This window comes from Colobus angolensis, unplaced genomic scaffold (assembly GCF_000951035.1).
Source record: "Colobus angolensis palliatus isolate OR3802 unplaced genomic scaffold, Cang.pa_1.0 Scaffold136, whole genome shotgun sequence".
NCBI classification, from domain to species: domain Eukaryota; kingdom Metazoa; phylum Chordata; class Mammalia; order Primates; family Cercopithecidae; genus Colobus; species Colobus angolensis.
Window position 1 is genome coordinate 1,927,165 of NW_012114444.1, and position 17,735 is coordinate 1,944,899.

The 17,735-nt window shown below is 60.2% G+C and overlaps 1 protein-coding gene and 1 long non-coding RNA gene across 2 annotated transcripts; one reads left to right on the forward strand and one right to left on the reverse strand.

Annotated features, from left to right (window-relative positions):
- Positions 1-1,126: 1,126 nt before the first annotated feature.
- On the reverse strand, positions 1,127-16,604 carry SLCO4A1 (solute carrier organic anion transporter family, member 4A1). Its single transcript, XM_011934474.1, has 11 exons — positions 15,748-16,604; positions 14,239-14,329; positions 12,436-12,557; positions 11,799-11,910; positions 8,179-8,333; positions 6,794-6,989; positions 5,465-5,630; positions 5,192-5,364; positions 4,837-4,901; positions 4,320-4,468; positions 1,127-1,667 (listed from the first exon to the last, which is right to left on the reverse strand). Exons 1-11 carry the CDS (start codon positions 16,514-16,516, stop codon positions 1,524-1,526), a joined length of 2,142 nt encoding a protein of 713 aa, XP_011789864.1. The 5' UTR covers positions 16,517-16,604; the 3' UTR covers positions 1,127-1,523.
- Positions 6,736-9,757, forward strand: LOC105506373. The gene is made up of 2 exons (XR_001000913.1): positions 6,736-6,984; positions 9,623-9,757. It is a non-coding gene; the product is annotated as an uncharacterized LOC105506373 (long non-coding RNA).
- Positions 16,605-17,735: the final 1,131 nt, after the last annotated feature.

The following is a 17,735-nucleotide window of genomic DNA, read 5'->3' on the forward strand; positions in this document are numbered from 1 at the left end:
GTCACGCGAGGCCCCGCCCTTGCCGAAGGGCCAAAGCCTGGATCAGCAGGGGGTAGAGAGGAGCTTCCCCCATGAGCAGAAACCACCCTCCACCCGACACTTCTGACGTCAGCCCCACCCAGCCTGGTCTCTGCGTGGTCAGATCCGGAAGTTCAGGGAAGGGTAACAGACTCCTCCGATCTTACAGGATGCGAGGGGTCAATGGCCTTCCCAGTAAGCTGGTCTCCTGCTTGCTGTTTTTTCTTTTTTTTTTTTGAGACGGAGTCTCGCTCTGTCGCCCAGGCTGGAGTGCAGTGGCCGGTTCTCAGCTCACTGCAAGCTCCGCCTCCCGGGTTTATGTCATTCTCCTGCCTCAGCCTCCCGAGTAGCTGGGACTACAGGCGCCCGCCACCTCGTCCGGCTAGTTTTTTGTATTTTTTAGTAGAGACAGGGTTTCACCGTGTTAGCCAGGATGGTCTCGATCTCCTGACCTCGTGATCTGTCCGCCTTGGCCTCTCAAAGTGCTGGGATTGCAGGCGTGAGCCACCGCGCCCAGCCCCCCTGCTTGCTGTTTTCACCACCACCATCCCAGGGCCCCTCCATCCCATGGCGCAGCTCAAACTGCCTTTTCCTTGGTGCCCGAACCTCCCAGACTTCTCCTGACCTCAGAGCATCACCTGGGGACACTGTGACAGGATGAGGGCCTGTGTCTCCCCTCATTCCCATGGGGCTCTCCCACTGGGGTCTGTGCCACCAGCAGCCCCCAGAGCCACTCCACAGGCCCTGGGACCACGTGGGCTGCCACCCGTGACCCACCACCCTCCTGGGATGAGGCACGGCCGTCCGAGGGCCTTGCAAACGAGAGAGCCTGTGCTGACTCCCGTGCACCCATGCGCACACACATACACATTTTTGTGTTAACAGCAGTTGCCGGCCACTTCCGTCCTCAGTCCCAACGTGCAAAGACAGAGCTAAGTCATTCACGGAAGTGTCCGGGGCGGGGAGCCAGGCTTGAAGCCTGAGGCTGAACTGGAGGCGGGAGCCGGTCTCAGTTGGAGCACACAGTCCCAAAGACCATACCAAGGATGACGGCGAGACCACCAAACTCTGCAAACTCATAGAAATAAAGCACACGGTACTGGGGACACAGGCTTAAATACAAAATAATATATTTAGATATGCATAGCTTTCGCTGAGGACACACAAGCCTTCCTTGGGTTGCAGGCCCGCACCCTCCCGTGGGATTCAGCCCCTGCAGAGCTTGCCCTCACGCACACCACACACGATCAGGTATAAAATAATTCTATAAATATGTTCTGATGCAAAATATGTGTCCATAAATATATATTTGTGCAAGTTGCTCCCACCCACTGAAGGGCTGTACAGCTCTGGGGACAGGAGTTCACGGCTGACTTTAAACCACAGGTTAACTAGAAGGTTGCAGGTCAAATAGAAGTTTCCATGTGATTGCATCACCCAGGGGCACCGTTCTGTCATCAAGAAATGCTGAGTGCCTGCCGTGGCCGGGTGGGCGTGGGCGGCGGTCAGATGCTGCTCTGGAGCTGGCTCTCTGTGGCACTGCCGGGGGCCGAGGACTGGCTGGGCAGACAAGTTTCCAGGCCATCTGAAGACTCCGACAGGGGCTTGTATAAACAGCAGGCTGTGGCAAAGAAGAGGACGCCCAGCACCTGGGGAGAGAGGAGCCCGCTGGACCTTGTTGGAAGCCCGGCCAGAGCCTCTGGACGCTGGTGGGCCTGTCCCAGTCCTGTCCCTGCCCTAGCCTGCAGCGCCCTCACCAGGCCGCGGAAACCCACCCTGCTCGGAGGGTCTCTTTCCCGCATAACCGGTTTGTAGCGTCGACACCAACATCGTTAAAGAGGGAAGGAAACGTACCCTTTGACTAAAAACAGGGGCACAGGACTGGGGGGCTCGTCATGGGAAGAATGGTGCCAGACACCTGTGAATGGGACCTTTTTTGGAAGTAGGGCCTTTGCAGATGTAATTAAGGATTTGAGATGAGGTCATCCTGGGTCTAAGGTGGGTCCTAAAGCCAATGACTGGTGTCCTCACGAGAGAAAGGAGAGGAAGACGAGGCAGGGACAGAGAGAAAGGCCGCATGCAGCTGCACACAGAGCCAGAGCCCGGAAGGAGCCAGCCCTGCCTCCACCTTGATTCTGACTTCTGGCGTCAGACCTGTGAGTGAGTCTGGTGCTGCTATGTTAGGGCACCCCATTTGCGGTCCTTTGTCGTGGCGGCCACAGGAACCTCACACAGAGCCAGTCGCCGGTTGCTGGTCGCCACCACAGCCCGGATTCAAGCCCGGGTGCCGCCATCATGGGCAGTTCTTAACCTTCAGGGTCTTGGTTTGTCAACCAGGGGCCGCACCGACTTTGCAGGGAGAGAGGACGATGTGGCAGGAATCCCGCGTGGGCCCCAAAGGCGGTACGGTCCAAGCGCGGGTGCTGCCGCAGTGCCACGCAGTCATGTGCCCCACTACGGTTTCCACGCTGGGCCTGGGCCAGAAACGCCCACTGTGCCTCCCGGAGCGTCAGCCTGGCTGATGGCCCCGAGCCTGCATTCAGGGAGTGAGGCTGCTCTGACGCGGTGCGGGACAAGGTGGAACGCGAGGGTGTTCATAAGGAGACACTGTGCTCCCCCTGCTAAAATTAACATGGAAACATGTGCTGCCGAGGCCAACACTGACCCCCTGGACACGGCTCCCGCTGGCTGTGCTGAGCCCGCGGGATGGTTACGTGCGGAGGGCTCTGGGCCTGCTGCTCCCGGATAAGGGATGCATCCAACAGACACACACCCTGGGAACATACAGCAGCCCCGTCATCGCAGACACCGAGACCCCTGTGGACGCGTGAGTCAAGGGTGGTCCTCAGCCCAGCCAAGGAACCACACATTCTCATGAAGGAAGCGCCTCCGGCTTCCCACTGGCGGAGCCGAACGGCAGCGTCAGTGGTCCGGTGCTTCGGGGCCATGGCTGGGTAAATAAGGGTGGCTGGAACACGGCACTGCGATACGGTGATGGGGCATGTGGTAACCACACCGGCTAAGTGATTAACAGGTGGTGGCTTGGACAGCCTGGACGCGATGGACAAAGATTATGTCTTATGAAGTCGTTTGGTCAATTTCCTGATGCACACATGCCTTCGGGCCTCCCCAAACATCGCCACTCCCTGAGCAGAGACGCGCCTGACAGACAGTCATCCGTTATTTGATGCCAAAGTGAAAGGCGTATCACACAGGGCTTGGGCCTTAGGATCCAGTATCCCCAAAGCTCCCTGCAGAATAATTTCTGACCTTGCCTTCTTCCAAAGTTGGACAAAGGGAGAATGCGATCAAGATTTCACCAGACTGTGCAGAATGGCGCATGCTTTAAAAGTTATGAACTGATTGCTTCTGGAATTTCCTATTTAATATATTCAGACTGTGGTTGACCTCAGGTAAGTGAAACCGTGGAAAGTGAAACCTCAGATAAGAGGGAAACCAAGGTATATTTCTCTTTAAATTAACCCACTCTGCTTCTCTCCAGGGCCACGCAAGGCCCTGCTCAGACTCGTCTATTTTCTGTTAATCCCAGGGGCAGGTGAACCAGCTGGGTTCCTTCCCTTTTCTCTAACCTCCCTCCCGGAAAGCCTGAGGCCAGGGGTTCCTGCAGGATCAACTTTCCTGGGTCCATCACCCAAGGAAGAGCGTGAAGATCCTCTGAACAGCTGGTCCTGGGACCGCATTCTATTTAGAAGGTTTTGTGCTTTATCCTCTAATGGGGGCAAATTCCAAACACAAATATCTGCGCTTCCTCCCAGGTAGCATATGCCAGAAGTCACAAAAGAAAGTTTGTTAGCTTGAAAAATAAGGGCCAGGCTAAGAGATCCAATGGAATTCAAAGTGCACTGAGCATGGAGAGGCTGCAACCTGCCTGCTGGCCCCCCAGACCAAGGCCCGGAGTGGACCAGCTAATCGAGCCGCTCTAATGGGAGGAGTCGCTTATTTCTGCAAAGCTTCTGGTTCACAGGCACCCCAGGCACACACAAGACCACACTGTGGAGGGCAGCCCCGGGAGGCGGGAAAGGAAGCGGCACCTGCGCCTGGGCTTTGCGGGAGCTGCTGGGGACCTGGAGAGTGAACCCCAGGGGGAGGCCCTGCAGTCGGCCTGCCTCCCTCCACAACCAGCTCATGAGGAATGGGGGAAGGGCCCCTTCTAGAAACTGGCTGTGAGGACATCTGTGATGTACTGGGCTGTGGTCCAAGCTGCTGAAAGATGGCGGAGTGTCTGGAGCCCCCAGCCACCCTCAGAGCAGACCCTCCGTCCCTCCCCTGGGCCTGCTCACCTTGAACAGGAGCCCCATGATGAGGATGTAGCGGCTCATGGCCGAGTTCTGGTACACCAAGCAGGAGCCCTGCTGGCCACACTGGTCCTGCCACAGCAGACAGGCCTTGTCGATCACCCAGCCGAAGGCGATGGGCCCCGGGATGCCCCCTGTGGAGAGAAGCCCACTCAGCAGCCACACTCCCGGTGGGCAGGGGGCAAGGCAGGGGGCGGGCAGCCAAGAGGCCTGGAATACTGGCCGTTGGAGTTCTCAGTGGGTGCAAAGGGGCTTAAATGTTCCTTTCTTTGGAGATTTGGCACTGGGGCTGGGAGTTTCCCATGATCTCCCAGGGAAAGCCTTTGGGTAAATAAATGACGGTGGGCCCCTCTAGTGGACAGTTAGGGAATGGAACCCGTCCCAGGCAGGCACAGCCTCCTGCTGGGAAGCACATCCACTTGGTGGTTAGACACTTGCCCATGCCCTTGTGCAGTGAGCACACTGCACAACTGACCATGGCTTCCTCCACACTGCACAGTACCTAGTATCCTAACTACAATCCACTGGATTCCCAGGGCAAAGGATCTCTGAGGGTCACGGACACATCTGCAATAGAAAACCGCAGCGTCAGCACCCACAGAAGTGGGGTTGCATGCCGAGTCACCCCCCAGGCCAGCGGCCTCCTGGCCCAGCCCCCAGCCACATCGTCACCTCCCCAAGCGGGAAGCCCCTCATCAGAGGTCAGAGACAGCGAGGTCTCTCCTGCCACCAGTGACAGGCCCGCTTAGCAGGGGCCTGGGTGTTTCCCGGAGCGCTCCCGTCTCAGGATCTGCAGAGCTCTGCCTCGGGGTGCTGCAAGGAAAGCGCTGGACAAGCACACACCCAGCCCCGCTTACCGTAGAGTTGCCGTTAGTGCAGGAATGCTGCTGAGGAATGTAAAGAAAATTACAACGAATATGAAAACCAGAAGGAGGGGCTTTCTCTGACAAGCTGAAGTGCATTTCCCTGCAGTGGCATGGCCAAAACCAGAGGAGAGATTCTGAGGGACACAGCTACACTCTCGGTACACCTGGGAAGCCCAACAATAGCGCCGATTACAAGGGGAAGGCACGGGGGCCCCTTCCCAGGGTCCAGGGGAGGACGGGGCGGTAGGCAGCGGCCTCACTCACCTTCTGGCCATCCACATTCATCTCAGTGGCTGCAGGGCACCCCGCATGGCACAGCGAGAAGTACATGAGGCCATCTGAGCCACACACAGGGCTGTAGTGCTCTGGCTGGCAGCCGCAGGCAGTGTTGCAGGGTGCCGTTAGGTTCAGGTGGCCTTCGGGCAAGAGGCTGCAGAAGGGGGACAAGCGGGTGGTGGGGCCCAGGCCAGAGCCATGCTGGAGCCCGGCAGGCACAGGGTCAGCCTTGGGGCTCGAACCTATGCAGCCTGCATTTTGGGTCTGCAAACTTGCCAAGCTTGCACCACCCTCAGCACGCTGGGCACTCACGCTAGGCACTGCCTTCTGGTGATGGAATGGTTTTTCCTTCTCACGCAACAAAGGTACATCCGTGCCCCTCCCCAGCGCCGTCCGCCTGATGCACAGCCCCTTTCCCTAGTTCGTTTGTTTTTGGACGGGCAACACATTCACACGGATCAAATGCAAACATTAAGAGCAAGCGAGCGCCAGGTACACGAAGGCAGCCTCGCGGCCCCGGCCCCACCCCAGTCCTCGGTTCTCCAGCCACAGGCTGGCCACGTGTTTGCAGGGGTCATCTGCACGTACATGCCCCTCGGCGGTCACAAACGTCTGCACTTCTCCCTTGAATCAGGGCACACCGTGCCCACTGTCCAACTCCTTTCTTTCTCCCACTTCACGGTGTGTCTTGGCAGTGGCCCAGGTTGAGCTTCCTCCATTCCCTTGTGGGCGGGGCCTCTGTCACGAGGACAGCATAGTAACCCCGTCCACCCTGATGACGCTTAGGTTGTTTCTGATAATGCCACAATGGCCGCTTTGTGCTTCTCGGTCTTGCATGGCGTCTGTAGGTGCACTCCCGGGGCCCGCAGGGCAGGGCCGAGGTGCAGGCTACCTGCGAGTATTTTGGATATTCCCTAATTGCCACCTGACCAGCAGGTCCCCCTCCCACTTCCAGCACATGGCAACGCTGGGAGCACATCCTGGGACACTATGTCACCGACAGGGAGCAGCCTCGAGGACCAAACACTAGGGCTGCTGTTCCATTTGACAGAGCAGAGGGCTGAGGTCCAGACAGACATATGACTGCCCAGGGGCACAGCTGGGACCCGAGCGCAGACGCTTCTGACAGCTGGCATGGTACCCTTTCACGGGGATGCTGCCAGGCGCCCTGCTGAACGAGTGTTGCCCTTACTGCTGTCCTGCGACGTAACCCTTTCCAAGAACCACCTCCCCCAAGTGCTGCACCCTTCCTCCTCCAACCAGGGACCACAGGTGCTCAGGGCCCCGACTCAAATCCAGGTGCCACCTGGCCCTCACCTCCCACCGTAGCTGGCTGTGACACCCGCCATGGGCACACCAGGGCAGTGCAGGGAGAAGACGAGGATGCCCAGCAGGCTGACGACGGTGCAGAACAGGCAGAACTTGATGACCGCGGAGCCCCGGAGCCTCAGCTTGTTCACAAAGAAGCCACCCAGGAAGGTGCCACCACCGCCTGCTGGCACCACCAGGTACCCTGGGGAGAGGGAGGGACTCAGCCAGGGACTCAGGCAGGAGACCGTGGTGGGAGAGGGCGGCGCATCAGCCGGGTCCACTTTACAGGTGGGGAAACTGAGGCACAGAGGTATCAATTCCTGCCTGCATGGCAGCCCTCGACCCCACACCTGAGCGCTCAGCTGCTGATGGAGTCCTAGGAGGGACCTCTGTCCAGGGCCCGCAGCGAGGACGTCTCAGAGGCCGAAAGATGCAGGGCATGGGCTGGGCTGGGGGAGGAGAGCCCAGAGTGCTCCAAGGTCCGCAGCCCATACCCCATACCCCAGTGGGAAGCCAATGACTCCTCCAGTGCCCGCCCAGGGCAGCCACACCCCCTCCTGCCCCAGAGGCCTCTGCCGAGTCCCCACAGGCTGTGACAAGGACATTTGTGGAAGCCTGAGTGGCCCCATCAGTACAAAATTGGAATTAGCTGACACCCCTCTTCCGGGCCAAGTGGGGAGGGGAAAGGACGGGAGGGGACAGGTTTGGGGGTACTGGTGGGAAGGCTCTCCAAGGGGCAGTACAGCTGACCTCTGGGGGTCTGCTGAGTGTGGGGGTGTGGGCTTGTGAGATCAGCCTGGATGGGCCTATGAGGACGAGAGGGGAGCCCTCATCTGACACCCTCTTCCTATCTAGATGATAGGCCCTGGAAGGCCAGAGCATGGTAGATTGGCCGCAGTAGCCCACGTGCCGTGGCCCAGGGTACCTGTAAATGCTGGCAGGAGGAGGAGCTGAGGGGTCCCCACTTTCTGCAGACCTGCCCAGCCTGAGGAGGCCAGCCTGCCTCTGGCACCGAGAAACCCCCAGCTGCACTGTCCCAGGAGGTCCTGAGGCACCAGCACGTGGCTCACAGACCAACCAGGTCCAAACCCTTCCTGCACCAAGTCACAGAAGCCCAGGCTGGGTAGCGAGTGGACGGAGCCTACCCCGGACCCTTCCACCTGGAAAGCATGTCCCACAAAGAGGGTGGGACTCCACTCCCCCAGGCCTGTGGACAGAGTCGCTCAGCCCCTGTGGCGCTCTCCACACCTGCTCTGGCTTGTAGGGAGGAGGGCGGCACTCGCCGCCCTGTACCCTGCCTGGGTCTTCCTAGAAGATGCCCTCAAGGATTCTTCGCTTCTCTGAGAACTGACACAAAAGCAGAGGACCCCCAAGATCCAGAGTTTTCTCACCAAACAAGGTGGCAGCTTCCGAGGCACTCAGGCTGAACTGGGACTCCAAGAACTTGGGGCTAAACGTGGACATGCCGGTGATGAGTGTGGCCTCAGTGGCCCCAGCCAGGCACAGCAGGATGAACGTGGGGTTCTTCAGGAGGAGCCAGATGGAGCTGGGCAGAGGTGAGGGTGTGGAGAAGAGACCGAGGGTCAGAGTGGGCCAGACCCAGGGTGCGAGGAGCCTGCTGTTCCTGAGGCTATCACCTCTCCGCTCTGAGCACAAAGGGCCCCCATTCTGACAGGCAGTGGAGTGGGGTACAGGCAGGTGGGGGACACCCACATTTATTCCGGAGAAACCCAGAGGGTGTCAGGCTGAGCCTGTGGCCCACTTGTCTCAAAAGCGGCAGCCCGATTAGGGAAAAACCTTATCAGTGCCTTGGCTAGAGCTTCAGCTCAGGTGGGCAGACCCCCCAAGTGACCCAGGACCCGAAAAAGGGATCTGGCTGGGGGAGGCAGAGGCCAAGTCCAGGACTGGAGAGGCCCCGGGATAGGGAACGGAGTCACCGGAGTCACCAAGAGGTGTAGCCAGTCCTTAACCACCAGACCCCGGGAGAAGTGGGATTGGAATCCTCCATCCAAGGAGCCCCTAGGTGGACCTAGCTGGCTTGGTTTGCACTTGGGGGCCACCGAGTCCTCAACCGGGGCGATTCCTTGGTGCATGCGCCTGGAGCCCTGGGGGGAACTGTGGGAACTCTGAGCCCTGTCTGGCCCTGAGGGCTCAGCCTTTATGTCTGCCTGTTGCAGTCCTGGCTGTGGGGTCTCAGGATGAGGACATGCCCCCCTGGAAGCTGGGAAGGCCTCCAGTCAGGCCTTGCAGTTTCTAGCCCAGGTGGTGGCTGACAGCAGTGCGTCGGGGCTCCCCATCCCTGCACACGGGGCCCTGGCGGGTGGATGGGGGTTCTCCCCATTCTTGTGAGCGTTGGAGGGCCGAGCAGGGCTAACTCCCAACTGCTGCTTAAGCACGCAAGATGCTGAGATGGAAAACGTGTCATGCGGCGTAAACCAAGCGAAGCCCTCCTGGCCAGTGCAGCGAGCGAGGCAGAGAAGAGGAACCGCCTCTGCAGAGGCTCGGCTCTCTCCGGGGTACACAGGTCACCAGACTGGGCAAAGCTCACATCGTCATCCCAGCTCACAGCTACACCCTGTTCACAGCACGCTCCTGTGCGTGACCTTCTCCCCCACTGAGTGGGGGGGCTCTCGGCCTCAGGGTGTTTGAGACGCAGCTATTTCCTATCCCCAGAACTCGTGAGTAACACGGACCGGGGGCAGAGACTTTTCCTGAAGCCCTAGGTCATGGCACAATAGCCTCTCACATCAGCCCACAATAATGCAAATGTTCGCAATAAATGATGCACCCACCACACGGGAAGCGCACCAGGCACTCGCTCTGCTCACACCACAGTGTCGCTGACTTGAACCTCTGCGTCTGCAGCTTAGCGACGTCCTGTAAACCTGTGCTTTCCAGCCTCCCACCAGAGCAGTGCTGGCCTCACATCACCCCCACCAGCAGGAGGGCGGCTCTTTCCTCCCAGCCACAACTCTGAACGCCTGGAACATTCAAATGCTCTTGTTTGAGGACATGGCCAAATGTAAATGGATTCTGAAGAACCGGGAACGGGCGATGCAGCCCTGGTTAGCCTGAGCCCCGACAGGTCCACAGGTGCCTTGCAGAGCTGATGTCCGTGACAGAAACCCCACTTCAGCCTCACTCTGCCTGCTTGGAGGTGTTCGCTGACTCGGACTGACCTCAGCAGCCATGAACACGGTTTTTTGTTCCCTTCCCTGATTAAAATGGGACAGCCCAATTCTTTCAAAATGATTTCCCGACCTGAGGATTCCAAAGCCTTTCCTCCTGGGTAACTTGGGTCCCACATCTTGAAAAAGGCAAAGATGACTGAGGACAAAGGAGACCCCAGCCCATACCTCCCCCCATACCTCCCCTCCAGCCAGTCCTGGTGTGTGGGGGACAGGGCTGGGGTAGACACCCTGGGGGGGTCCTGGTGTGTGGGGGGACAGAGCTGGGGTGGGCACCCTGGGGGAGTCCTTTCCTGGGGCTTTTCCCAGACCTGCCCAGACTCCGGGGTGTGTGGCTGCATTAGGAAGCCATGACTCTCTGAAGTGCTATGCAAACTTCATTTCTTAATCATGGGTTGCTCGGCTGATATTATCACGTTGAATTTGCCCAGAGAATTAGTCATGACTTTAAATAAAGGAAACATGTCCCACAATTTCTTACCAGCAACTGGTTTAGGGAACTAACCCTGGACATAAGCCTCTTTGTCACCCGATTAACTAAAAGAGCCCCAGGGTTCCCAGGTCCGCACTGGGGCTCACAGCCACGCTGGGAACAGGGCGCCTGGCCCGCAGCTCTGAGCCGCTCTGCTGCAAGGTGGGGGAGAGAGGGTGAGCCGGTGCCTGCACGATGTTCCCAACTCCTGGTGAACGTGGCCCCGGGTCAGCTCGGGTCACCCTCCTTAGCAGGCAGCTCCCAGCTCCTTTGGAGGTCTATCAGGGCCCTAATGAGCCTCCCCTTCCCATCTTCATCCAGCCCTGCTCCTCTCTGCTATGGACAGCGTGGAGCTTTCAGAGGGGCCACCTTCGGCCCTGATGCCTTCCTCCTCTCCTGGTTGAGGGCAGGCAGTGGGGACGCACCCACCGCCCACACCCTCCACCCACTATGGCCAGTTCATGAGCTCAGGGACCTGCTGCTAAAGGGGCACAAGAGTCTCCCTGTGCTACGGCCTCAGAGGCTGAGGACTTGGGTGGTGACCACACTGAGGGCTACCTGTGCCCAGCCCTGGGGAGAGCCCCCTGGGGAAGGCATGATCCTCAGGAGAGACCTGGAGGGCCTGGGCCCCTACGTTGTCCCTCTAGGACCCCACCAGCTCAGGACTCCGTGTTCACCCTAGCAGTGCCACCCTAGTAAGACCACAAGGCAAGGCTGGACCACACTCAGCAGAAAGAAGGGAAGGCAGCCAAGGAAGACGGCAAAGCAAGCAACCTTCCCAGAGGGTGAGCAGGACACACAGGGTGGAGGGGGAGGTCCTCAGAAACGGAGGGAGAGAGATGGAGGGAGACAGAGGGCAGCATCCCAGAGCCCAGGGAGGGGGGTATGGCACAAGTGACACCTGATGAAAGGGAATTGGAGTATGGGGGGGGTCACGGTGACGGAAGGGTCTCAAGTCAAATGCAGCTTCCGTGGAGACCCAGGGACACGCAGGCCATGGGGAGACTTGCTGGTGTGGAAGGATGTGCTCCGTGGCCACTGGAAGCCAGGCGCAGCCCACAGGAGCCTCCACACTGTGTGTGACGGGTCCCTGGGTGCAGGTCGAGGCCCTGGCCCCGCGTTGGGATTCACCCATGGCTCTGAAGCCCTGAAGCGGGGTCTGCGGCCCCTGGCCCTGGAGGCTGCTGTTGCTCCTTCATCTCTTTGCCCAGGTCCCAGGGGTTGGTGGGCCACAATGGAGGTTTGGGGCTTCATCCCCACCATGACCCTGGAGGGGTCTCACCGACTCCCCAAGATGGGGGCCCTTAAAGGGTTTGAGGACACTAGGAACCCTCCTGCCCTCGGTCCTTACAGAGGCAGGTCTCTGATGGTTTTCCCGAAGTCCGGGTTGCTCGCCTCCCGGCGGCTGCCGTCCTTCAACTGGTGCATTTCCGCCGCTCTCATGACCGTGTAGCGCTGGGAGCCTGGAAGGGCACAGAGTCAGCGGGGGCTGGGGGCTCCTGGAGGTGGACTTCTCTGAGGGAGGCTCTGCCCCCACTCCTTTGCCCCTCCCCAGCCTGGGAACGTCATTGTCTGACATCCCTGCAGCCCCAGGGAGGTGGCGCTGGAACAGAAGCCGCATGAGAATGCTCCACAAGCCGGGCTGGAGGTGTGGGAGAGCTGGGGCCCCAAGTGGGGCTGGGGGAAGGAAGGGACAGAGGCCCTGCCCCGACTGGGACACAAGCCTGTTCTGTAGCTTGAGGGGGAGAAGCCGCTGGGGCAGAGGGGAGGCCACAGGACAGGACGGACACACAACCTGCCTTGTGCCACAGCCAGGAGGCATCTCTCCACCCAGATGGGAAGATGCGGATCAAAGACTGAGAATGAGGGTGTGCCGCAGACTTGATCGTGGTGGGGAAAAAACAGCAGAGGAAATGGGGTGCCTCCTTCACAAAGACTAAGGGACAATCTCCCGGATGTGAAGGCCGGGCTAGGGACGGGGAACCCACCTGGCAGCTGCCGAGGGTAACCAAGGATGGGAACGGCGGTGAAGAAGGCAGCAGCCCCGGAGCCCAGGAAGCCGACCCACCAGGCACCGACCCACAGCGGGCTCTCGGTAGTCAGCTCCGTTCTGTGGAAGAGGACGGGTCAGCGGTCAGCGTGTAGCCCACCTGTGCCCTCCACGGCACACATACTTGGGGGGGGGTGCCTGGCCCCTCCTCCGGGCAGACCTCCAGGGTCTGTCTGCACAGTGGTCAACACAGGCCCCTGGCGCTGCTGGCCACAGGTCCTGTCCCTTCCTTGCAGACTAAAACAAACACCACCTTGGCTTAGCTGTCTAAGACGGATGGCTCCGTGCCTTGGCCCATGCTCCAGGTCTGGAGATGCCACCTGTGGCCTGGTCCTGAGACCACGGTGGGTTTGGGTGCTAGGAGGGGCAGGCTCTCCAGGCAACAGCGGGCCGAGGCATCCCTCCCCATAGCAGAGAGCGACAGGCAACAGCGGGCCGAGGCATCCCTCCCCATAGCAGAGGGTGACAGACGGGCTTCCCAGGGATGCCAGAGGGCTCAGCTGGAGTGTACCGAGAGCTCCCCACAAAGGGACTGTCATGCACGTGGCAATTTGCACATAAGTGCACTTTCAAATGAAAAGGTGAGTGGAAAAGAATCACGGGCTGAGGCGGCCATGCGAGTAGGAGAAGCCCCCCCAGGCTCTGGGCTTCCAGGGATGCGTCTCCACAGTGAGAGGGAGGTGGGAGGGCAAAAGGCCAGCAAAGGCCGGGAGCAGAGCCGCAGAGACAGGACACAGGGAGCGCCAACACCTTGCAAGGCTGCAGCCAGGCGGCACCGGCTTGTTCTAGCAGGGAAACGCTGACACCGCACAGGGCCAGACCCCGCTCTGCCTCCTCACTTTGTGCAAAGTGGGCCCAGATCCCAGAGCCAGATGGGGCAGAGAGACTGAGAAGCGTCCAGACCCAGGACACGAGCCCCAAACCTACCTCCAGGCTCTGCCTAGAACGCACACGATTGACCCCACACTATCAACCCGAGACCAGAGGGGCTTTTGTAAGAGGCCAGAGTGCTAGAGACCTCCAGGAGAGGCACCATCTGCAGAAAGAGTCCCAGGGTGCAGCGGTGCCCACACCACGTCAGTTGACCTTGGAAACTTCACAAGTGCAGGCTGGGCACAGGACGAACGGGGGACCCTGCGCCCACAGGGCCCTGACAGGTCAGCAAGGACATGCTTTCTCCTCTCCCTCCCCTTCTCCCTCTGTCTCTCTCTGCCACTGTCTGTCTTCTTTCTCTGTATCTCTCTTTCTCTCTGCATCTCCATCTGTGTCTGTCTCTTGCTCTAGTCTGTCTGTCTGTGTCTTTCCCTCTGTCTCTCTCTGCCTCTCCCTCTACCCCCACTTGCTTTCTCCTGCTTACATTTACAGAAACTAGCGTCACACACAAGATACAAAGAAAGGAAAAGAAACAAGAGAATCTCAGTTCCATTAGGGAACTAGCGGCCGGGGCTCGCTGGACTTTGCAAGCGCTTGGGCCTTGGGCACTGTCCGTCTGCCTCGCCCCCTGCCCTGGGGCGGACTCCCAAGGCCCCCAAGATCCCCTGAGTCCAACAGAGCCAAGGCCAGCCTTGACTCTCTCCAGCCCGGGGGCCCCAGCACCGGCACCACGCCCGCCTGACTCAGAGTGGGCCCTACTGGCTCCAAACCCCCTTCCAGAGACACGTGGGTCTCTCCAGCGCAGGCAGTTTGGTGGGCTCCCGTGGATGTGGCCCTGCAGCAGGCAGCAGGGTGCGTGGCCACTCACCGTCGGCCCACTTCTGTGTAGATGTTCAGCAGGGCACCTCCGATCAGGTAGCCAGCAGCGGGGCCCAGGATGGCTGCGGTGTAGAAGATGGCTGCAAGACAGGCTGAGGCATCAGGGCCGCTGTGCACCACCCCGGGGCTGCGGAGGCCCATGTGGGGCTCCGTGCCTGAGAGAAGCCCCGCACCCACCGTTCTGCATCTCTGGCCCACTCCCCTCTGGGCCTGACATGGGTCAGCGTCAACTTTAAAAAGCCTCCTCAAAGCCAAGCGCACTGTCGTCTTTCCCTTACAATAGGGCAAAGGTCCTCGAAGCCTGCTTTGGCAGGACGTCCAAGTAGCCACACAGACTGACCCTGGCAGGAATTAGGGGCCCAGGGTGGGGAAAGGGACCAGAGAGGCCTGAGCCCCTCTGCCCAGCCACGCTCATGCCCCCGTAGGCTGGGATTTGAAAGGATCAGGGTGGTGGGACGACCCTCACTGGAGTGAGGTGATCAACGCCCGCCTTGGTTCTTGGGATGAGCAGAGCTCAAAGAGGACATGAGGAGGCTGAGGTCACTGCAGAGTCCGGCTGGGGCCAGCTGCTCCCCTTGACCATCCCTACGATGTCCTACCCAGGAGAGGAAAGCCAGGCAGGGGACACTGAGAAGTGGGGTCGGGCGGGCCATGCACAGGGTCAAATTGGCCCTGTTGGACAGGCCATGGGGCTTCCCTACGTCTCAACAAACAGGAGCCAGAAGCCAGTGAGGGGCCCAGGGCTGCCCCAGGGCAGTGAGCTCAGCTGCCTGGCATAGGGTTGTGACACAGATCTTTACTCTCAGGTGGCTGTGAAGCAGCCATGAGCTGCTTCATGTTACTTTTCCCCTCAAAGTTCTGACTCTCCGGATTTGCTCAGTCTCTTCCACACCCTTATGTGGCTGCCAGAGCAGACATGGTGCTTACGGGGGACATGGGTGTGGTCTCAGGGCTCTGTCCTTCCACCTCTGTGTGGCTGATGGCGCCAATATGGTGCTTTCAGGGAGACATGGGTGTGGCCTCCGGGCCCTGTCCCTCGTCACTTATCCCACATGAAACTCCTTCCCAGGCAAGTGCCAAGTTCCCAGCTGGAGCATGAGGTCTGCCACCATTGGACCTGGTGCCACCCAGCGCCTGGTGACTCTGTGCCCCATTCCAGCACACCCGTCATGGGGGTGGCTCAAAGCCCTGCCTGCCTTGTCTCAAGAGTCTCCTGGCAAGGTGGGCTGGACACTATGCAGGGGTTGCACTGAGACTCCTGGGCATAGTGTCCTGGAGCCCTGAGCAGGGTCTGCACGAGAAAGCCGTAGTCCCTTATGTCAGCTTTGGGCCTCAGGCCTGACTCCCTCCCCTACCACCCCTCGCAGCAGCCCCGGGGCCATGCAGACAAGGGGCACACGAAGGCAGGGGGCAGGGCTGGCTCCGCCGGTCACCCTCATTCCTGCAACACTACCCTCCACCCTCCCTGCCCCGTGCTTACCCCCCCAGCCCCACTCACCAATGTAGACGGGCGAGTAGCTGGACTTGACATTCTCGTCCAGGTAGGTGACACCCAGCGTGTAGAGGGGGGTGGCGCCCACACCATGCAGGAACTGGCCCAGCATGAAGACCAGCTGGTAGCGGTGCAGGCCCGAGGTGCGGTCCGCACATGCCGCGCTGGGGTTGGCAGGGCACGTCCTGACGCCCGTGTCCGCCTCCACCTCGTAGCGGCCAGCTGTGAAGTGGGGCAGGGCGAACACCAGTGACCCCGTGCCCATGACCAGCACGCCCCAGCCCAGCCAGCGCGGCTTGTGCCCTGAGCCCCCGAAGTAGCTCACGAAGGTGAGGCAGAGGCAGGCGGCGATGTCGTAGGAGCTGGCGATGAGGCCGCTCTGGTAGCTGTGCAGGTCGTAGCGACGCTCCAGGGAGGTGATGACCGTGTTGATGAAGCCGTTCACGGTCATCCCCTGCAGGAATGCGGCCGCGCACAGGAAGAACAGGATGCCCTTGGGCGTGTTGAGGACCTGCAGGCACGGGGGTGCGAAGGCCCACCAGCCGCACGCCACGCTCTGCCCGGCCGAGACGTACCGCACCTCGTGGGTCCCCTGGGCACCACGCTTCTCGGCCCAGGGCTGGCAGAGGGGCTGTTTGCTGGTGTCCAGGGGACTATGGGCAGCGGAGCGCAGGGAGCCGGGGCTCAGGGGCGTGCCGTGGTCAAGCCCGTTTTCCATGGCTGAATTGGGGCCGGGAAAGGTGAGCGGCTTGTCCCCCAGTGGGTGCAGGGGCATCTCCGTGCCTCCGCCTGGTGACCTCGAGGCTTCAGCCACAGTGTGAGTAGCCTCCGTGGGAGTGGCCAAGTGGTATCCAAGGGGCTGGCGTGTCCTGTGAGAAGAATGTCTGGTTAGCAAGCTCACGTCTCTCCACGGACACAGCACGACCAGGCGGGAACATTCCAGCACACCCATCATGGGGGCGGCTCAAAGCTCTGCCTGCCTTGTCTCAAGAGTCTCCCAAATCCAGGGTGGCGTCTGGCCAAACCCACACTCAGGCACTGTCTCCCAGCCGCAGTTCCGCTGCAGGAAGGGGGGGCTGTGCCCGGCCTGCTCACAGGGGCTCGGTTCCTGCCCTTTCTAGAACTGTTGGAAGGAGAAGCTGCCACTTCAGCAGTGTGGCGTCAGGGCTGTGAAGAAGGTAGGGCCCACCGAGACGGGGCCACACAGTGGAGAGTGGAGCTGAGACGCAGAGGCCGAGTCAGACACTGGGGTCCCAGGTCACCCGCCCTGCACCCACTCGCTGTGTCAGCTATGTCCCCTGCCGTTTGCAGCCGAGTGGCCCGGATGAATTCCACAGGGGGTCTCCACGTTGGTCCTGGAGCCTGACCTTGTTCATCCTTAAATTCATGCCCTGGCAGCTTTCTGTAACCTTTGGCATGAGAAAGGAGCTCCTCTTGGTGCAGTTTGGGAGGTGCAGGAATGAGCTAGAAATGGCCTCCCGGGCCACGTGTGCCCCCAGCACTGAAGACGTCCCCGGCCGCCAAGTTCTGGCTGGTGCTGGGTCGGCCTTGGTCTGCGGCAGCTGGCATCACTGCCTGTGGCTAACAGGAGCTGCAATCAGCAGCCATGTGAAGCAGTTACCAGGAAAATGTGTCCACGCGCCACCTTCCTTCTGAACCCTGCACTGCCCCTGCCCCGTCGCCCTCACCAGGCCCGTTTCCCACCATCCTGAGGCTCCGCAGGGCGCCTCCTCACTCCCCACACCAATATCCCGGATAAACAGGTCCCCGCCACTGCCCAAGGCCTTCTGGGAAACCCAAGTGGCTGCAGCCTCGCTGCATCTTAAGGGGTTTCCCCACCAGAGATAAAACGGCTGCTGTGATACGGAACACCTGTGCTGCCCTGGGAGGGTCCTTCTGGGGGATGCTGTGATACGGAACACCTGTGCTGCCCCCACCTTGGGAGGGTCCTTCCTGGGGCTGCTGTGATACGGAACACCTGTGCTGCCCCCAGC

Excerpts from the sequence above, each read along its gene's own strand:
- SLCO4A1 (XM_011934474.1), bottom strand. The coding sequence starts at position 16,516 with ATGCCCCTGCACCCACTGGGGGACAAGCCGCTCACCTTTCCCGGCCCC. Across the intron at positions 6,990-8,178 it reads GGAAGCTGCCACCTTGTTTG|GGTACCTGGTGGTGCCAGCA; the intron begins GTGAGAAAACTC and ends CCCTCTCCCCAG. Across the intron at positions 4,469-4,836 it reads GATTGTAGTTAGGATACTAG|GGGGCATCCCGGGGCCCATC; the intron begins GTACTGTGCAGT and ends TTCTCTCCACAG.